Source organism: Pongo abelii, chromosome 11 (assembly GCF_028885655.2).
Source record: "Pongo abelii isolate AG06213 chromosome 11, NHGRI_mPonAbe1-v2.0_pri, whole genome shotgun sequence".
NCBI classification, from domain to species: Eukaryota; Metazoa; Chordata; class Mammalia; order Primates; family Hominidae; genus Pongo; species Pongo abelii.
Genome location: NC_071996.2, coordinates 85,836,101 through 85,856,385, shown reverse-complemented (window position 1 = coordinate 85,856,385; position 20,285 = coordinate 85,836,101). Strand labels below are relative to the sequence as shown.

The 20,285-nt window shown below is 38.7% G+C and overlaps 1 protein-coding gene across 4 annotated transcripts in view; it reads right to left on the bottom strand.

Annotated features, from left to right (window-relative positions):
* The window catches only part of NUP35 (nucleoporin 35), a 44,148-nt gene that overhangs the window by 6,018 nt on the left and 17,845 nt on the right, over window positions 1-20,285 (bottom strand). For 3 of the 4 annotated variants that reach the window (XM_054549569.2, XM_002812652.4, XM_054549570.2), the window contains one exon: window positions 3,952-4,093. In XM_054549569.2, the coding sequence (XP_054405544.1) occupies window positions 3,952-4,093 (142 nt within the window). Of the gene's footprint in view, window positions 1-3,951; window positions 4,094-15,269; window positions 15,329-20,285 lie in introns of all 4 variants that reach the window. The other variant, XM_054549571.2, reaches the window with a different exon arrangement.

The following is a 20,285-nucleotide window of genomic DNA, read 5'->3' as shown; positions in this document are numbered from 1 at the left end:
CCGGGAACTGGAGGCTGCAGTAAAATATAATCATGCCATTGCACTCCAGCCTAGATAACAGAGAGATTATCTCAAAAAAAAAAAAAAAGTCATTTTATGAGCGAATATAAAAATGTAAATGTAAAAGGAGAAGAAAAAAACACGCCAGCCCAATTGCTATGGATATAGGACTGAGTATGGACTTTCTAGAGAACAACAGAATGCAATGACCCTGCTTTTTACCTAAATAGAAATCAATAACACATAAAATCTCTCTGGAAACATACACAAAAAACAGGTGGCAATCATTGCCTTAAAGAGGAGGAAAACTAGCTTGGGACAAAAGCAAAAGGGAAAACTTCATTGTACATTCTTACATACCTTTTGAATTTTTAATTTTAAATAAATTGAATACATAAAATCCACTAAACATTTACTGTGCACCTTTTTATATATTTTTTAATCCCAAAAAATATATAATAGATACATTCCAGTATCAGCATATGATACAGTTCGGCTGTGTCTCCAACCAAATCTCAACTTGAATTGTATCTCCCAGAATTCCCATGTGTTGTGAGAGGGACCTGAGGGAGGTAATTGAATCATGGTGGCTGGTCTTTCCCATGCTATTCTCATGATAGTGAATAAGTCTCACAGGATCTGACGGGTTTATCAGGGGCTTCCGATTTTGCTTCCTCATTTTCTCTTGACATCACTATGTAAGTACCTTTTGCCTCCCGCCATGATTCTGAGGCCTCCCCAGCCATGTGGAACTGTAAGTCCAATTAAACCTTTTTCTTCCCTGTCTCAGGTATGTCTTTATCAGCAGCAAGAAAATGGACTAATACAGTAATTGGTACCAGTAGAGTGGGGCATTGCTGAAAAGATAGCCAAAAATGTGGAAGCGACATTGGAACTGGGTAATAGGCAGACGTTTGAACAGTTTGGAAAGCTCAGAAGAAGACAGGAAAATGTGGGAAGTTTGGAACCTCCTAGAGACTTGTTGAATGGCTTTGACAAAAATGCTGATAGTGATATGAACAATAAGGTCCAAGCTGAGGTGGTCCCAAATGGAGATGAGGAACTTGTTGGCGACTGGAGAAAAGGTGACTCGTTATGTTTTAGCAAAGAGACTGGTGGCATTTTGCCCCACCCTAGAGATTTGTGGAACTTTGAACTTGAGAGAGATGATTTAAGGTATCTGGCGGAAGAAATTTCTAAGCAGCAAAGCATTGAAAAGGTGACTTGGGTGCTATTAAAAGCCTTCCATTTTAAAGGGGAAACACAGCATAAAAGTTCAGAAAATTTGCAGCCTGACAATGCAGTAGAAAAGCAAAACTCATTTTCTGAGGAGAAATTCAAGCCAGCTGCAGGAATTTGCACAACTAGAAAGGAGCCTAATGTTAATGCCCAAGAACATGGGGAAAATGTCTCTTAGGGCATGTCAGAGCCCTTCAAGATAGGCAATCCCATCACAGGCCCGGAGACCCAGGAGGAAAAAGCGGTTTTGTGGTCCGGGCCCAGGGTCCCCGTGCTGTCTGCAGCCTAGGGACTTGGTGCCCTGTGTCCCAGCCCCTCCAGCCGTGGCTGAAAGGGGCAAATGTAGAGCCTAGGCTGTGGCTTCAGAGTGGAAGCCCCAAGCCTTGGCAGCTTCCACATGGTATTGAGCCTGTGGGTACACAGAAGTCAAGAATTGAGGTTTGGGAACCTTCACCTAGATTTCAGAAGATGTATGGAAATACCTGGATGCCCAGGCAAAATTGTGCTGCAGGAGTGGGGCCCTCATGGAGAACCTCTGCTAGGGCAGTGCGGAAGGGAACTGTGGGGTCAAAGCTCCCACACAGGGTCCCTACTGGGGCACTGCCTAGTGGGGCTGTGAGAAGAGGGCCACCATCCTCCAGACCCCAGAACGGTAGATCCACTGACAGCTTGCACTCTGTGCCTGGAAAACCCACACACTCAATGCCAGCATGGGAAAGCAGCCAGGAGGGAGGCTGTACCCTGCAAAGCCACAGGGGCGGAGCTGGCCAAGAACATGGGAACCCACCTCTTGCATCAGTGTGACCTGGATGTGAGACCAGGAAGTCAAAGGAGATCATTTTGGAGCTTTAAAATTTGACTGCCCCTCTGGATTTTGAACTTGCATGGGGCCTATAACCCCTCTGTTTTGGCCAATTTCTCCCATTTGGAATGGCTATATTTACCCAATTCCTATAACCCCACTATATCCAGGAAATAACTATCTTGCTTTTGATTTTAGAGGCTCATAGGTGGAAGGGACTTGCCTTAACTCAGATGAGACTTGGGACTGTGGACTTTTGGGTTAATGCTGAAATAAGACTTTGGGGGGTGTGTTGGGAAACCATGATTGGTTTTGAAATGTGAGGACATGCAATTTAGAGGGGCCAAATGAAATGGTTTGGCTGTGTCTCCACCCACATCTCAACTCAAATTACATCTCCCAGAATTCCCATGTGTTGTGGGAGGAACCCAGGGAGAGGTAATTGATTCATGGGGGCCAGTCTTTCCTGTGCTATTCTCATGATAGTGAATAAGTCTCACGAGATCTGATGGGTTTATCAGGGGCTTCCGCTTTTGCTTCTTCCTCATTTTCTCTTGACACTGCCATGTTAGAAGTGTCTTTCACCTCCCACCATGATTCTGAGGCCTCTCCAGCCATGGAACCCTAAGTCCAATTAAACCTCTTTTTCTTTCCAGTCTCAGATAATGTCTTTATCAGCATGAACACGGACTAATACAGTATGGCAATCATACTTTCAGAAACAAACTTTATATTTTTGTAGAGTGTAAATATCAGCTTGAATATCAAAAGACCTAAGTTTTTGCTAGAGCTTTGCTAATAATAACTAGATGTGAACTGCTGAATAAATCACTTAATCTGCCTACACCTCAGTTTCCTCACCTGTAAAATAAAACATTATACAATATGATCTCTAAGGAGTTTTACTGTGATAGATATATATACATACAAAATGGAATACTCAGCCGTAAAAAGGAATTAATTAATGGCATTTGTGGCAACCTGGATGGGACTGCAGACTATTATTCTAAGTGAAGTAACTCATTTATTCTAAGTGAAGTAACTTAGGAATGAAAAACCAAACATCGTATGTTCTCACTCATAAGTGGGAGCTCAGCTATGACGATGCAAAGGCATAAGAATGATGCAATGGACTTTGGGGCCTCAGGGGGAAATGGTGGGAAAGGGGTGACGGATAAAAGACTACAAATTGGGTTCAGTGTATACTGCTCGGGAGATAGGTGCCCCAAAGTCTCACAAATCATGTAAAGAACTTACTCATGTAACCAAATACCACCTGTTCCCCAAAAACCTATGGAAATAAAAAAATTTTTTTTTTAAAAAAAGGCATTTTAAAGTATTTTTTAGACCTAAAAATCTATTCAAAAATGTAACAAGGACTGTCATACTCTGTTTCTATTAATATTCAATGTTTTGTGACTAGAAAGTATCAACCCTGTGACATTGTGTGTGTGTGTGTGTTTGTAAATGTTCATTCTCTTAGTTCAAAACTGGTGAATTCCACTAGATGTAGAGAACTAGTCACTAGAAAAAGGGGAAGGAGTTCCCTAAGTCTAAAGGGACAACTGTGTTCCATCTAGAAAATATGCTTAAGAGAAAATAATTTGGGAAGAAATAAACAGACAAATGATTTAAAAAACTACAAACAAGTATCAACCTCTAGTTAATGACATACATGCATGCTCAAGTGTCACGGTAATATGTATTGATGTCTACAACTTATTATGAACTGCACCAACAAAAAGAATGGATAGATGGATAATGATAAAGCAAATGTAGCAAACTGTTAACCATAGAACCTAGGTGGTAGTAAGATGGGTGTCTGCTATGCACTTCTTTCCATTTTACTGTATGTTTGATTATATTCATAGGGTGGGCTTTTTAAAAAGCAAATGATCTGAAAACCTTACCCAAATACAGTCACCCAAGAGTCATCGAGGTGATCTTCTGAAGTCAAAGAATCTCCTTGAGTATAAAAAGGATCCAACTGGGCAGGAGATAATGTCGTCTTTCGTGGCTGACCGATACTTGCTGGACTAAACATACTTTGCCCTATATTAGTATATTTAGCAAGTTAGTTGCCAGTATAAACACCTTGATTGATTCTAAATCAAAAATCTTAGTTTTAAATGATAAAGTCTAATGAAGTTGGCAATTATATAAATAGTTCAAAACATACAACTGTGGTCAAATAGCAATTTCATGCTACCATACAATTAGAGGAAGTAATAATTGGGCATAGTTTATAATTTTGCAAATGTTTTATTATGTATGATAAATTATCTAAATGTTTTATTAAGCATGTCTGGTTAAGCCAACACCAGAAGGATATCCCAGGCAACCTCAAAGACTTCTGTTGGTTTTGTCTTCCAAACCTACCACTTTCATCACAGCACCTCTGCCTTAAGAACATGTAAAAATGTATTACCCACAGAACAAAATCCGAATGCCTCGGCTTCAGCTATACAGTTGCAACCTTACTTTTCCAGTATGCACTAAACAATATCTACCCTACCCCTTAAAATGTGAATGCAATTTTCTTTTATTCAGGTCATTTCTATCTAAAATGTCTTATCCTTTTATTTCTTATTCTTCAGTAACAGCCACCAATTGAGTACTTCTGTGTGTCCAACATGCCATGCTAAACACTTTACAAAGTTCATTTTATCTCAGAAGCACTGTCCAATTAAGGCTATACATTTGTGAGAAGCAGAGACTATTTCCCTTTCATCTTCACAGTAGCAATAATGATTTACTCATTCAAAACATATTTTTTCAGCACTTAAATATGCACTAAGCATCAACCTAGGTATTGAAGGTATAGCAGTAAACACATTAGACAAATAAAAACAAAAAATCCATCCCTATTGGAGCCTACATTCTAGAGAAAGAGAGGCAAATAAGTAAATATTTAATGTGCTACAAAACTAAAAATCCTATAGAGAAAAAAAAATAAAGCAGAGAAGGGAGACAGGGCCAATTTGTGTGGGTGGGTTAAATGAAAAAGGATTTCACTGAGGTGCGTTAAAGCAAAAACCTGAAGGACAAGGGAAGCAAAACAATATTTGAAGAAGTGAACATTTTGTGGAGAAAATAACAAAACAAAGGCCATGAGGAAAGACATGACTGGTCTTAGATGAACGCAAGAAGGCCACTGTTTGCACAGTGAGGGGGATGTGAGATGAGAACAAGGAGATGAGAGCAGAGAGGCAGCAATATGCCGGATCATGAAGAAAAACCTTACAAAACCACTGTAAAAGCTAAAGCTCTAAGTGAGGTAGAAAACCAACAGAAAATTCTAAGCGTGACATAACAGGACTAAAACTTTGATATTAAAAGGTAGCATTTTAAGGACCAGGCCAGTGGCTCACGCCTGTCATCCCAACACTTTGGGAAGCCAAGGCGAGCGGATCATGACGTCAAGAGTTTCTGACCGGCTTGGCCAACATGGCGAAACCCCATCTCTACTAAAAACACGAAAATTAGCCAGGTGTGGTGGCACATGCCTGTAATCCCAGCTCCTCTCAAGGCTGAGGCAGTTGAATCGCTTGAACCCGGGAGGCGGAGGTTGCAGTGAGCTGAGATAGCACCACTGCATTACAGCCTGGGTGACAGAGAGACTCTGTCTCAAAAAAAAAAAAAAAAGGTAGCATTTTATTAAGTGATTATTACACTTTACGAGTGTAATTTTATTTAATTCTAACAATCCTACAAAAGGTCCAATTAGTCCATTTAACAAGTTAGGAAACAGGATAATATTAAATAACATCCAGAAGGTTAGTTGGAATTCCAATCCAGGCAATCGGAATCCAAAGCATGAGCTCTGAGGCAGTAATCTAGTTAACATGTTTATTTCCTGTGGCAGTACGACAAGTGTGGTCTGGAGATCCTTGGCTCCCCCAAGACTCTCTCATGAGATCAGCCAACTCAAAATTATTTTCACAAAAACATGAAGTTTCATTTGCCTTTTTCTCAGACTCTTATGAGTGTACAATGGAGTTTTCCAGAGGCAACTTCATGTGATTCAACGGACTCAGGTTGAACAGAGAAGCAGATTCATGAGAATTCAGAGGTATTTTATTAAGGCAGACACTAAAAAGATTTTTAAAACAAAAACAATGTCACTCTTCCTGCAAATTTTTTTTCTTTAGAAAATAGTTGTTATTGTTCACTTCAAAAAAGGTTATGTTTATATGAAATAGCTTTATTTTTAAATGAGTTAATACTTAAATTTTAAATTTTGTTTTAATTTTGAATGCAGTAAATATTGATAGCTATAATCTATATAAACAAGAGCTCTTTAATTTTTAAAAGTATAAACAAGGTAAAAACTACAAAACTAAGACGTTTGAAAACCACTGTTCTACAGGTCAATGCGCATGAGTCATGCTCCATTTTTATTGATTTTCTAGAGGCTACTTAACATATTCTAACTATTGTATGTATCTCCTGACTTGTCATTTATCCTTAATTCCCAAATGAGTTGAAAACCATCCTAACTCATTCCAAAGTGTTTACAGTCACATGGATTTCTCCAAGGATGTTCTTAAGAAACAAAAAAGATTATCTACAGAAGGTGGGGGGGAAAGCTACTGTGATAAAAAAGCTTGGGCTTTGCACTGTGGCTTATGATTGTAATCCCAGCGCTTATGACTGTAATCCCAAGTTAGTAGCTCGAGACCAGCCTGGGCAACATGGCGAAACCCTCTCTCTACTAAAAATACAAAAAATTAGCTGGGCGTAGTGGTGTGCGCCTGTGGTCCCAGCTATTTGAGCGGCTGAGATGGAAGGATCACTTGAGCCTGGGAGGTGAAGGTTACAGTGAGCCAAGATCGTGCCACTGCACTCCAACCTAAATGACAGAGTAAGACCCCATCTCAAAATATATATAAAGATAGATTTGATAAAAATAACCTATTAAAGAAATGGGCAAAGAACATGAATAGACATTTTTGAAAAGACATACAAATGGCTAAGAGGTATATAAAAAAAATGCTCAACATCACTAATCATCAGAGAAATGCAATTCAAAACTACATCATCATCTTACCCTAGTCAGAATGGTTATTGTTAAACAAAAAAACAAACAGATGCTGGCGAGGATGCAGAGAAAAGAGAACTCATACACTGTTGGTGACAACGTAAATTAGTACAACCTCTATAGAAAGCCATATGGAGATTTCTCAAAGAACTAAAAACAGAACTACCATTCAATCCAACAATCTCTCTTACTGGGTTTCTAACCAAAGAAAAAGAAATAATATACCAAAAGATAGCTGGACTCATAAGTTTATCATAGCACTATTCACAATAGCAAAGATATGGAATCAACTAAGGGCTCAACAATGGTTGAATGAATAAAGAAAATGTGGTGTATATATACAACGTAATATTATTAGCCATTAAAAGGAAAGGAATCAATTTTGCAGCAACATGGATGGAACTGGAAGTCAGTATCTTAAGTGAAACAACCCAGGCACAGAAAGACAAACATCACATATGCTCACTCATAAGCGAGTGCTTAAAAAAGTATTCACAAAAATCAGTAGCATTTCTGTACACCAATAACATTCAAGCTGAGAACCAAATCAAAAATGTAATCCCATTTACAATAGCCACATACCAAAAAAAAAAAAAAAAAAAATTAAAATACCTAGGAATACATCTAACCCAGGAGGTGAAAAATCTCTACAAGGAGAACTACAAAGCACTGATGAAAGAAATCACAGATGACACAAATGGAAAAACATTCCATGCTCATAGATTAGAAGAATCAGTATCATTAAAATGACCATATTGCCCAAAGGAATTCAACACAATTCCTATCAAATAACCAACATCCTTTTTCACAGAATTATAAAAAACTATTCTAAAATTCACAGGGAAGCAAGAAGAGCCCAAATAGCCAAAGCAATCCTAAGCAAAAAGAACAAAGCCAGCAGCATCATATTACCTGACTTCAAACTATGGGATTACAGTAACCAAAACAGTATGGTACTGGTACAAAAATAGGCACACAGACCAATGAAACAGAATGGAGAACGCAGAAACAAAGTCACGCACCTACAAACAATGGATCTTCGACAAAGCTGGCAAAAATAAAGGATGGATAAAGGATGCCTCATTCAATAGATGGTGCAAGGAAAACCAGCTAGCCATATGCAGCCTGCCTCTCACCATATAAAAAAATTAACTCAAGATGAATTAAAGACTTAAATGTAAGACCTCAAACTACAAAAATTCTAAAAGAAACCCTTGAAAAACCTCTTCTGGACACTGGCCTAGGCAAAGACCTTATGACTAATATTGCAAAAGCAAATACAACAAAAACAAAGATTGACAAGTTGGACCTAATTAAACTAATGACTTCCTGCACACAAAAGAAACTATCAAAAGAATAAATCGACAACCTACAGAATAGGAGAAAACGTGCAAAGTATGCATCCAACAAAGGAATCTGTAAGGAACTTAAATTAACAAGAAAAAAAAAACATTAAAAAGTGGGCAAATGACATGAACGGGCACTTCTCAAAAGAAGACATGCAGGTGACTGACAAACATGAAAAAATGTTCAATGTCACTAATCAGAGAGACTGCAATTCAAAACCACAATGTGATACCATCTCACACCAATCAAAATGGCTACTATTAAAAAGTCAAAAAATAGGCCAAGAGCAGTGGCTCACATCTGAAATCCTAGCACTTTGGGAGGCCGAGGCGTTTGGATCGCCTGAGGTCAGGAGTTAGAGACAAGCCTGGACAACATGGCGAAACCCCATCTCTACTAAAAATACAAAAACTAGCCGGGCATGGTGGCGGGTGCCTGTAGTCCCAGCTACTCGGGAAGCTGAGACAAGAGATCGCTCAAACCCGGGCAGCAGAGGTTGCAGCGAGCCAAGATCGTGCCACTTCACTCCAGCCTGGATGACGGTGAGACTCCAACTCAAAAAAAAAAGTCAAAAAATAAGAATGTAAGAATGTTGATGAGGCTGCAGAGGGAACCCTTATATGCTGTTGGTGGGAGTGCAAATTAGTTCAGCCTCAACAGAAAGCGGTTTGGAGATTTGTAGAACTCAAAATAGCACTACTATTTGAACATCTTGTTGTCTAGTAAGGTCTAGAATAGTGTTCTGGATAAAATATATTCTTTAATAAGCTTAATAGATGTGAGGTGATCTGAAAAATATTTTTCCTAAAGGAAAGTTTACATTAATAGGTTAAATTACATTAGTTCTAGTTTCTAAATTTGAATTCAAAGCAGTCTAGGAACTCAAATTGTTTAGCAACCTTAAAGAAGTAAGATTTTTGAAATACTTTTTTTTTTGAGACGGAGTCTCACTCTGTTCCCCAGGCTGGAGTGCAGTGGCGCAATCTCAGCCCACTGCAATCTCCGCCTCCTGGGTTCAAGCGTTTCTCCTGTCTCAGCTTCTGGAGTAGTTGGGATTACAGGTGTGTGCCACCACATCCAGTTAAGTTTTGTATTTTTAATAGAGACGAGGTTTCACCAGGTTGGCCAGGCTGGTCTCAAACTCCTGACCTCAGGTGATCCGCCTGCCTTGGCCTCCCAAAGTGCTGCAATTACAAGCGTGAGCTACCGTGCCCAGCAGATTTTTGAAATTCTTAAGTGATTATATTTTTTCTCTTCAGTTAGAATGATATTATTGCACTGTAGTTTTTACTTGACAACTCTTTTGATCCTGTCCAGGCTGTAGTTTTGTTTTGATATCATTTGGAGGCAAGACACGGACATCATTCCTAGAAGTCTTTTAGACTTGACTTTATAAATTAATATTTGTGCTGTAATTGAAGTCATGTATTACTAACAACAGTTAACTTTTTAAAGTTCTTGTCTATTGTCCCATTTTATTTTTGGAGTAACACCTAAGTCTTGCGTTAAGGTTCATTATAGATGTAATAACTAAGTAATATTTATTAAACTTTTTAAAATTCTCTTTCAGGTAATCTTCAACTATACTGGATAGCTTTTTATTTGTACAAATGTACGGGGTACATGTGGAGGAATACTAAAGTACATCATCCTATAATACATTTAACAATTTACTTCCCTCATCACCACAGAAGCATTTAATAGGTATAGGCTGAGTATCCCAAATCTGTAAATACAAAATCCAAAATGTTCCAAAACCTGTAACTTTTGGAGCACCAGCATAACACTCAAAGGAAATTTCAGATTTTCAATGCTCAACTGATAGGTATAATACAAATATTCCAAAATCTGAAACTCTTCTGGTCCTAAGCAGTTCTGATAAGGGATACTCAACCTGTTCAATATATTTCTAAAATAAGTCTGATTTAAAATGAAACATCCCACTTTGACAAGTGCTGTTATATTTTTAAGAATCTACTTATCAACTAAGTTACCAACTATTGCTTTAGTAAGTGGAAGCATATATTTATACAAAAGATACTCTTAACTAATTTTAGTTACTACAAAGACATTCCATTAACAAACCGAAAACAGTAAAAGGCATTTAATCTGAAGCCAATCCAAATTTTCTACGGTCTACAAGTATTACCATTAAGAAGATAAAATTTAGTTATGCTACATCATGTAATAACTTTCAAGCAAGAAATTAAATGAAGGTTCGAATTGTGACAACCATTACAACCTTTAAAAATAAAACAAATCAAAAATAGGTCTCAAACGAATAAGCAATCTAATTTTTGCCCTGTCAACTACTCTGAAAAATATAATTACTTATACATAATCTAAAACTATTTACATAACTCTAGCATAATTGCCCCCCACCTAGTTAATGTTTAATTGCTCCACTGATTTTACTTCCTTTCAATCAGACTTCTGGTGCGCACATGCCATGCTCTGTAAGATGAAAATAAAGTGTGCCTATCAAACCACATCAAATCTGACTGCAATGTGTCTCCCTGAGTAAACCACTATTCAAACATTCTTTCTAAGACTGGATTAAAGCAGAGGGCAAAAGACCTTATTATCCTTTATGAAAATGCCTTCAATTAAAAGAAACATTCAATTATTTCAAAACAGACCACTAACCTAAATGAAAACAAAAGAGATTAAAAAACTAGTAAATTTTAAACAGATATGAGCCAAATGAAACTTGGAAAAAAAGAGGTTCCTGGCAGTGTTAACTTCTCATCATGAAACAAAGTAGCACAATATGTAATAAGGGATTTGGTCTCTGCTCAACGAGAGGAGGAAGACTGGAGACTGAACTCAACCACCTGATTGATAATTCAATCATGCCTATGTAATGAAACTCCAATAAAAACTGTGGACACAGATGCTCCAGTGAGCTACCCTAGTTGGTAGTACTCCATGTATATTGCCATACATTGACACTGGAAGGATAACACATCTCCCTGAAGACAATGGAAAGGAAGCTTCACATTTGGAACCCTTTCCAACAACACCCTATGTGTCTTCCTTTGGCTGGCTCTAATTTGTTTCTTTTTGCTGTAATAAAACTATAACCATGAGCACAGCACTTTCAGTGGAGTTGTGAGTTTTTCTAGTAAACTACCAAACATTACAAGCAACCTTGGGAACCTCTTAATTTATAGACAACTGGTCTAAAGTGATCATCCCAAAATTAACAGCTAGTATCTGAAGTAAGGATAATCTTATAAGGACTATTTAATCAGACTTTTGCAGTATGGCACACGCATTGTACGGAAAAAGCATATTGAACGGTACAATGTCCAATCAAGCATAGTGAACTGAACCCTGTATTCACTTTTATAATCCCTCGCAAACACCTACTGACAGACACTCTAAAAAAGTATCAGGTTTTGGGGACCAATGATACCGTGAAAAACTCCTGGCTGAACTTAAGGAAAACTAATGTAAAGTATATAATAAGGACTTAGAGGCCAGGCCTCTCCTTATCCCAGACAGCCAGATAACTGTCACTTTCCCAATCCACCCTCAAAAGACCAAAGATTTTGTCTCTGGAGAAAAGGAACCTAAACAGCTCAAAACTCCATGAGTCTGACAGCAGAAGACAACTGTAAGGAGATTTAGTGAAAATCTGCACATTGAAAAGGAGACTTGCCCCTGCCCATATTCAGAACACGAGCTTAGGCATTAAGGCCGAGTATTAAAAGATTTTTCTTTGGGAACACTTTAAAGTGAAGCCCAGTAAGACATAAAACAGCTTCTCTCCATCAATTCTACCCTGCTGCCAATACTGAACCCTATACACACACTTATCCAAATAGCTTTTAGTGCCTCATTTGATAAACATTTGCTCACCAGCAATGACAGAGGGGTGAAAAAAAAATACCAAGAACTAGAAGAGACAAGACAATAAGAGCAAGAATAAAAAAGAATGCTATTAACCTCACTGCTAGGACATTTTACCTATGAAAGAACAGAATGCTATTATTTCTTTTTTTTTTTTTTTTTTTTTGAGACGGGGTCTCGCTCTGTCGCCCAGGCTGGAGTGCAGTGGTGCAATCTCAGCTCGCTGCAAGCTCCACCTCCCGGGTTCAGGCCATTCTCCTGCCTCAGCCTCCCGAGTAGCTGGGACTACAGGCGCCTGCAACTACGCCCAGCTAATTTTTTGTATTTTTGGTAGAGATGGGGTTTCACCATGTTAGCTAGGACAGTCTCGATCTCCTGATCTTGTGATCCGCCCACCTCAGCCTCCCAAAGTGCTGGGATTACAGGCATGACCCACCGCGCCCAGCTGAAACAACAGAATGCTATACTTCTAAGTACATTCAAAGAACAACATTCAAAGAACAACAACAAAAAACTAAGTACATTCAAAGTACATTCAAAGAACAACAACAAAAAGGTTCCTGGAATTAAAATGACAGAGAAAATAAAAAACTGAGATGGTGGGGCACAATGGCTCACACCTGTAGTCCCAGCACTTTGGGAGACTGATGCAGGTGGATCACTTGAGGTTAGGAGTTCGAGACCAGCCTGGCCAACATGGTGAAACCCTGTCTCTACTAAAAATACGAAAAATTAGCCCAGCATGTGGCGCACATCTGTAGTCCCAGCTACTTGGGAGGCTGAGGCAGGAGAATGGCAAAGCAAAACTCCATCTCAAAACAAAAACAAACGCGTCCCCCACCCCCCCCCCCAAAAAAAACCACAAAATTTGAGAAAATCTCTCAGAAAGTAGCATACAGATATAAACGATAACATAAAAGGGAAAAAATAATTAGAAATCTCTGCAGTAATGCAACACACAAACAGAAGGAATTCCAAAAAAGGGAACAGAGAAAGCAGAGAGAAAGCAATTATCAAACAAATAATACAGGGAAATTTCCCAGAACTGAAGAATATAAGCATCTTGATGCAAAGGATCCATCAATTCCCCAGCAAAACAAATGAAAAAGTTCCACACCAAGTCATATTTGTGAAATTGAGAATACCAACCATAGAGATATCATAAATTCTGGAAAACAGGTCACGTAGAAATACTCACGAATCATCATCACAAATGGCTTCCACAGAACACTGGAAGGCAGAAGACAATGGAATGATGCCTCCAAAATTCCAACCCACCCACCTACACTATCAATCAAGTGTGAAGACTAAAAAAAAGCATTTCTGACATGAGGTCTTAAATTTTTACTTCCTAAGCAAGCTTTTTTAGAAAGCTACTTAAATATGTTCTTCACCAAAATCAGGACATAAAGACGGAGGCATGCTTTCTAGGAAAAAGAACCCAACGCTAGAAACTTGCAAGTCCTAGGATGATTGTCATACACCATACCAAAACAAGAAATCAAGACAGAGGCTTAGAGAGAGAAATTCTCAATTTAAAACAAAGAAAAATATGCTTGAAAAGTGAGTGTACTAAAATAGGTATGTACCATAGCAACAGAATGTTTGCTTAAAATAAAGGAAAGAAATGGCGCATAAAAATTAGACTAATAGAAAAAAAACAATTATTAACTATTGGAGAATCAAGAGTTTTACAGAAAGACTAATCATATTAATTGGTTCAGCACTGAGCAGTATTTACATAGTCACAGTATAAACACTGACAAAGGAATAAAGTTAGATATAACTATATTCAGATAATATGAGGAGAAAATACAGTATCTTCAATTACTTTAAGAGAAATATAGCAAAATTAAAAACTGAAAATTAAGAATTAGCAATATGATGATATGTGGCTGGCTAAATAACAGCCCTCCAAGATAACAACATTCTAATCCCTGAAATCTGCAAATGCTATCTATGTGGCAAAAGGGATCTTGCAGATGTGATTACAGATCCTCAGATGGGGAGATTATCCAGGTGGGCCCTATATGTAACCACAAGTATCCTTACAAGAGGGAAGTAGGAGATTTTACTTCAGAGAAGGCTATGTGATTATGGAAGCAGGGACTGGAATGATATGCTTTGAAGATGAAGGAAAAAGGCATAAACGAGAATCCAGCTAGATGCTGAAAAAAAAAAAAAAAAAAAACAAGGAAGCTGATTGTCCATAGAATCTCCAGAGGTAATCTATCAACACCTTGACTTCAGCCCAGTGAAACTGATTTTGGGATAAATGAGAATAAATGTAAAGTGTTTTAAGCCACTACATTTGTGGTAATTTGTTACAATGGCAAGAGTAAACTAATATAGCATCTAATTTGGACATAGAAGTAAATTCCAAAAAGAATAGCTCTAAGATCTGGACTGGCTAGTTCATAATAAGGTTAAAGATTATTGCATTTTGTTGTATTAAAGTTCTATTTAATTTTCCTTTTTTTTTTTTGGAGTTTTGCTCTTGTTGCCCAGGCTGGAGTGCAGTGGTACAATCTCAGCTCACTGCCACTTCCACCTCCCCAGTTCAAGTGATTCTCCTGCCTCAGCCTCCTGAGTAGCTGGGATTACAGGTGCCCACCACCATGCTTGGCTAATTTCTTGTAGTTTTTGTAGAGATGGGGTTTCACCATGTTGGCCAGGCTGATCTTGAACTCCTGACCTCAGGTGATCTACCCGCCTTGGCCTCCCAAATTGCTGGGATTACAGTAAGTTCTATTTAATTTTCTAAAACTATCTGAATTTATTATTTTGACTAAAACATAAATATTGCCACCACCATAACTAGAGACCACTCAATGGTAGCATAGTTAATCTGACATGAGAGTAAATAAAATTTTGGTGACTAATTAAAAATAAGATTATCCTAGATTATCCAAATAGGCCCAATATAACCAATAAGGTCCTTAAAAGGGGAAGAGGAAAGGAAAAGAATAATGTAGAAACACTCACTGGACACTGGTGGTTCTGAAGATGGTAGGGGGACATAAGCCAAAGAATGTGGGCAGCCTCTACAAGTTAGAAAAGAAAAAAAAAAAAATTCTCCTCTAGAGCCTCCAGAAAGGAATGCAGTCCTGCTAACATCTTGATTTTAGTCCACTGAGGCCTACTTCAGACTTCTGACCTCCATAACTGTAACACAATAAATTTGTGTTGTTTTAAGATATTAATTTGTGATAATATGGTTCAGCAGCAACAAGAAGCTACACAGTCTAGAATAAGGATAGTTTTTATTCAGTATTATTAAAGAAAAATCATGCCTTGCCAAGTTGGATGCAAATACTCCAATCCTCTTATTTGGTAGTGGATACTGGTGTTGGAATGTCATTGTCTCAAAACAATATTTACATATATTAGTTACCTATGGCTGCTGTAACAAATTACCACAAACTGGACGGCTTAAAACAGAAATTTATTCTCTCACAAGTTCTGGAGGCCCGAAGTCCAAAATTATGTTGTTGGCAAGGTGGCACACCTGCTGCAGACTCTATGGAAGGAGCCACTGCTTGCCTCCTCCACCTTTTGGTGACTTATGGCATGCTTTGGAAACAACACTCTAATCTCTGCCCCCTTCTGAACATCTCTCTCCTCTATATGTTTCTCTTCCTCTTCCGTTTCAAATTTCTTTTTGCCTCTTACCTACAAGGACCCTTGTGATTGGATTTAGGCGCCATCCAGGCAATCCAGGATTCTCTCCCCTTCCCTCCTTAACTCTTTAGACTCTCCTTCAGAGTCTCCCCTCTGAAAATCCTTAACTCAATCATGTAAGTTAACAGTCACAGGTTCCAGTGATTAGAATGTGGACCTATTGTATGGAGGCCACCATTCAAATCTCTACAGCTTATATCCATCAATATATTCAGTCAACAAACATTTACAAAGGGCTGGGTATGTCATGGTGGCACATGCCTATAATTCCAGCACTATGGGAGGTCGAGGTGGGAGGACTGCTTGAGCCTGGGAGTTTAAGGCTGCAGGGAGCTATGACTGCACCACTGCACTCCAGCCTGGGTGACAGCGAGATCTTTTCTCAAAAAAATAAAAAATAAAGAAATGCAAAACCATAATGTTAAGTAATGTTTTACATTTTAGTAGCTCTCTTAGTCTACTGAAAAGCATACATTTTAATTTTCTTATTGTTGTCAAGTGGAAAAGCACAGGATTAATGTTAGGTAGGCCCTTTGTACCCAGCTCTGAGATGGGTAAACACTGAAGACACAGGAAAAATCTCTGTCTTGAAGGAGTTCATAATCAAGTAATAAAGACAGATGAGAGCCAAGCAGAGAGAGCTTTAAAAGGAACACATGTAAGGAGTACCTAACCCAAACCAGAAAAAGAAGAGTCCCTTTTGGCCCCCACTTCCAGGAACACTATCAAAACTCTGAGGTCCTTGCATCAACAAAAGCGCCATAAAGTGCTACTATCACTTAATATCACACTTAACCTGTTAACAATATGCTAACACAAATAATGATTCTAGTTAATTAACTAGTGACCTACCATTTTGGAAGAGAGCTAATATATAAGTGAAAAAACTTCTCAAGAAAAAAAGTAATAAAAAATATAAAGGAAGAAGAAAAGCAGAAGAAAACTTAAATTGCAGCAGAAAAAAAATACTGAGGGATGAGGATGGGGAAAGTAGAGCAAACACATTCAATGTTCTTTACCAGGGGCAGTAATATACCATGACTAAGAGTTTCTTATATTCTTTAATCCAGATTTCCTATTTTGACTTATGACCAATGTTTTCCTGCACCAGAAATAATATTCTAAAAAAGATCTTAACATCCGTTACAGAATGTTTAAAAAATAAAATAAAATAAACCCACTAACCTCTTTAGGTGCAAAAAACAACCTAAGCATAAAGTGGCAGTCATGCCATTATATCCCATGACATCTCTTTATAAAAGCTGCCAATCTCAGAAAGCTGAGATTTACTAATTATCCAAAAAAATTCACTTAACACTAAATATAGGAGCTAAAAAAAAAAATATGTATATAGCTCTAAATGAAAACTCTAGGTTTTCCCCTCAATTTTCCTGTCAATTCTCTTTTTCTATTTCTTGCCTATCATTGGCCGTGCATGATAGATCTCCACACCTTGTCATCTTTTCAAAAATATTCTTTGTCACTTATGCCCCATTAAGACTTTCTATATGTAAATTCCTTAAACTCAAAGTAGAAGCAGCAGTGGCTCCCAGTGGCCAATTCATGATAGGTATTTTTCCTATCACAGCTCTTGTATTTTCATATGTAGTTTCTATAATTACAAAACCTCACAGAAGTTACTATATTAGAAAAAAAAATAAGTTAACAAAAAGATATTTATTAACATTAATCTTGTGCTTTTCTACTTGACAACAGTAGGAAAATTAAAATGTATAAAATGTATGCTTTTCAGTCAACTAAGAAAGCCGCTAAAATGTAAAACATTACTTAACATTATGTGTTTTTGCATTTTTTTTTTCTTTGAGGTCTCGCTGTCACCCAGGCTGGCATGCAGTGGTGCAATCATAGCTGCCTGCAGCCTTAAACTCCTTGACCTCCCATAGCGCTGGAAGGTGGGAGGGCTTCCCACCTTGACCTCCCATAGCGCTGGAATTATAGGCATGTGCCATCATGCCGCACCCAGCCCTGTTTGGGGATTTTCAATGTCCCTGGGATCACTTACTGACTCAATTATTTTATTTCTTTGAAACAAAGAGGTCTCACTCTGTCACCCAGGTTGGAATGCAGTGGTGTGATCACTGTTCACTACAGCCTTGACTTCCCAGGCTCAAGTGATCCTCCTAACCCCAGCCTCCGAGGTAGCTGGGACTACAGGTGTGTGCCACCATGCCAGGCTAATTTTTGAATTTTTTTTGTAGAGACAGGCATCTCACTATGTTGCCCAGGCTGGTCTCAAAACTCCTGGACTCAAGTGATCCACCTGCCTTGGGATTACAGGCGTGAGCCAGTGGCAGCTGGCATGACTCAAATAACTGAATAGTCACTATTTCTGTGTGTAACAAAGCATCATCATCCACCTATTTGTTACAGTTTGATCAGCTTAAGGCTGTTCAGAACTAATTTTCCTAGACATTCAACTTCAGTCACCTGGCTGAAAAGATTAGAGTGACATTCTAGATGTTTGATCATGACATACACAGTAGATAGACTTCTAAAAAGGCCTCCAAGATTTCTTTTTTTTTGGAGACAAAGTCTCGCTCTGTCACCCAGGCTGGAGTGCAGTGACTCGATCTCAGCTCACTCCAACCTCTGCCTCCCAGGTTCAAGTGATCCTCCCATCTCAGCCTCCCAAGTAGCTGGGATTACAAGCGTGCACCACCATGCCTGGCTAATTTTTATATTTTTACTAGAGACAGCGTTTCCCCATGTTGGCCACCCTGGTCTCAAACTCCTGGCCTCAAGTGATCTGCCCTCCTCGGCCTCCTAAAGTGCTGAGATTACTGGCATGAGCCACTGTGCCCAGCCTAAAGAGGCCTCCAAGATTTCTGTCCCCTGGTTTGACTGACTGGTAATCCAATCAACCAATCTAGGTACTGCCGTGAAGGAACTTTGCAGATGAACTTAGGGTTACTACTCAGCTGACTTTAGAATAAGGAACTATCTCAGATTATCCTCATGGGCCTGATATAATCAAACGAGCTCTAAGCACCAGCAGAAGGCAGAAAAGTAAAGCTCGAGAGATACGAAGCATAACAAAGGACTTGATCTGCCATTGCTATATCTGAAGATGGAAGATGGAGAGCCATGAGCCAGGGAGTGAGGGCAGCCTCTAGAAGTTAAGATCTTAAGGTAACAGCCAGCAAGGAGAGGGACCTCATTCATTCCTATAACCACACAGAACTAAATTCTGCCAACAACTTGAAGGAGCCTGGAAGCAGATTCATACCCAAGGCCTCCAGAGAGAAACACAGCCCTGTTGACACCTGAGCTCTAAGCAACAGCCCAGATATCTGACCTCTAGAAACCAGAAGATAATACATGTATTGTTTGGAACCACTAAGTTTGTGGTAATTTGTTATGGCAACTACAGAAAACTAGTACAGGTTTTGGTACAAGTCAGGTGCTGTTGTTAACACACAACTAAAAATATGGAAATGGCTTTAGAAATCAGGCAGTGGATAGAGGCTGGAAGAATTCTGAGCATCGTGATAGAAAATGACTAAGTTTCCTTGAAGAACATTTTACTAGAAATGTAGACTTTAAAGACATGGCCTATGAGTGCTCACAGACTGCCTCAAGAAATTCAGACTTGGAGGATTCCAAGGATCCAATTTGTCTTGGGTGTTCCTTTTGTTATCCATTCTGACAATACCTGCCTTAACCAGAGTGTTTAATACATTTTACATAATTGTTAATTTGGTTAGTTTTTTGGCTTTTTTTTAAATTTTTATTTACTTTTTTTTAGAGATAGGGTCTTGTTCTGTCACCCAAGCTGGAGTGCAGTGACAAAATCAGCTCACTGCAACCTCAAATTCCTGGGCTCAAGCAATCCTCCTGCCTCAGCCTTCCGAGTAGCTGAGACTATAGGCACATGCCTGATTTGCTTAGTTTAAAATCTACTGTCTTGCTATTGTTTCTTATGTTCCATCTTTCCCTGTTATTGTATTCTTTTCCTTCTTGCCTGCCTTCTTTTTCTATCACTATCATCTCTCACCTAGATTGCTACAAGTAGCCTGCTAACTTGTCTCCTTGCTTCTAAGCTAATTTTTACTCCCAAACTAGTTGAACCCAGCAACAGTCTCATCCTTATTGTCTTCCACCTTTTCTGGGTAAAGACCAGTTGTGACAATAACCTACAGGGCCCTGTAATACATCTGCCCCCATTACCTCTCCTCTCTGACGTCATTTTCTACTATTCTCCCTCTCACTTACTCCATTTCAGTCACTGTCCCCTTACTCTTCCTTGAACACCCCAGACACACTGTTCCCTCCGTCTAGAATACTATTCCCTACCTCCCT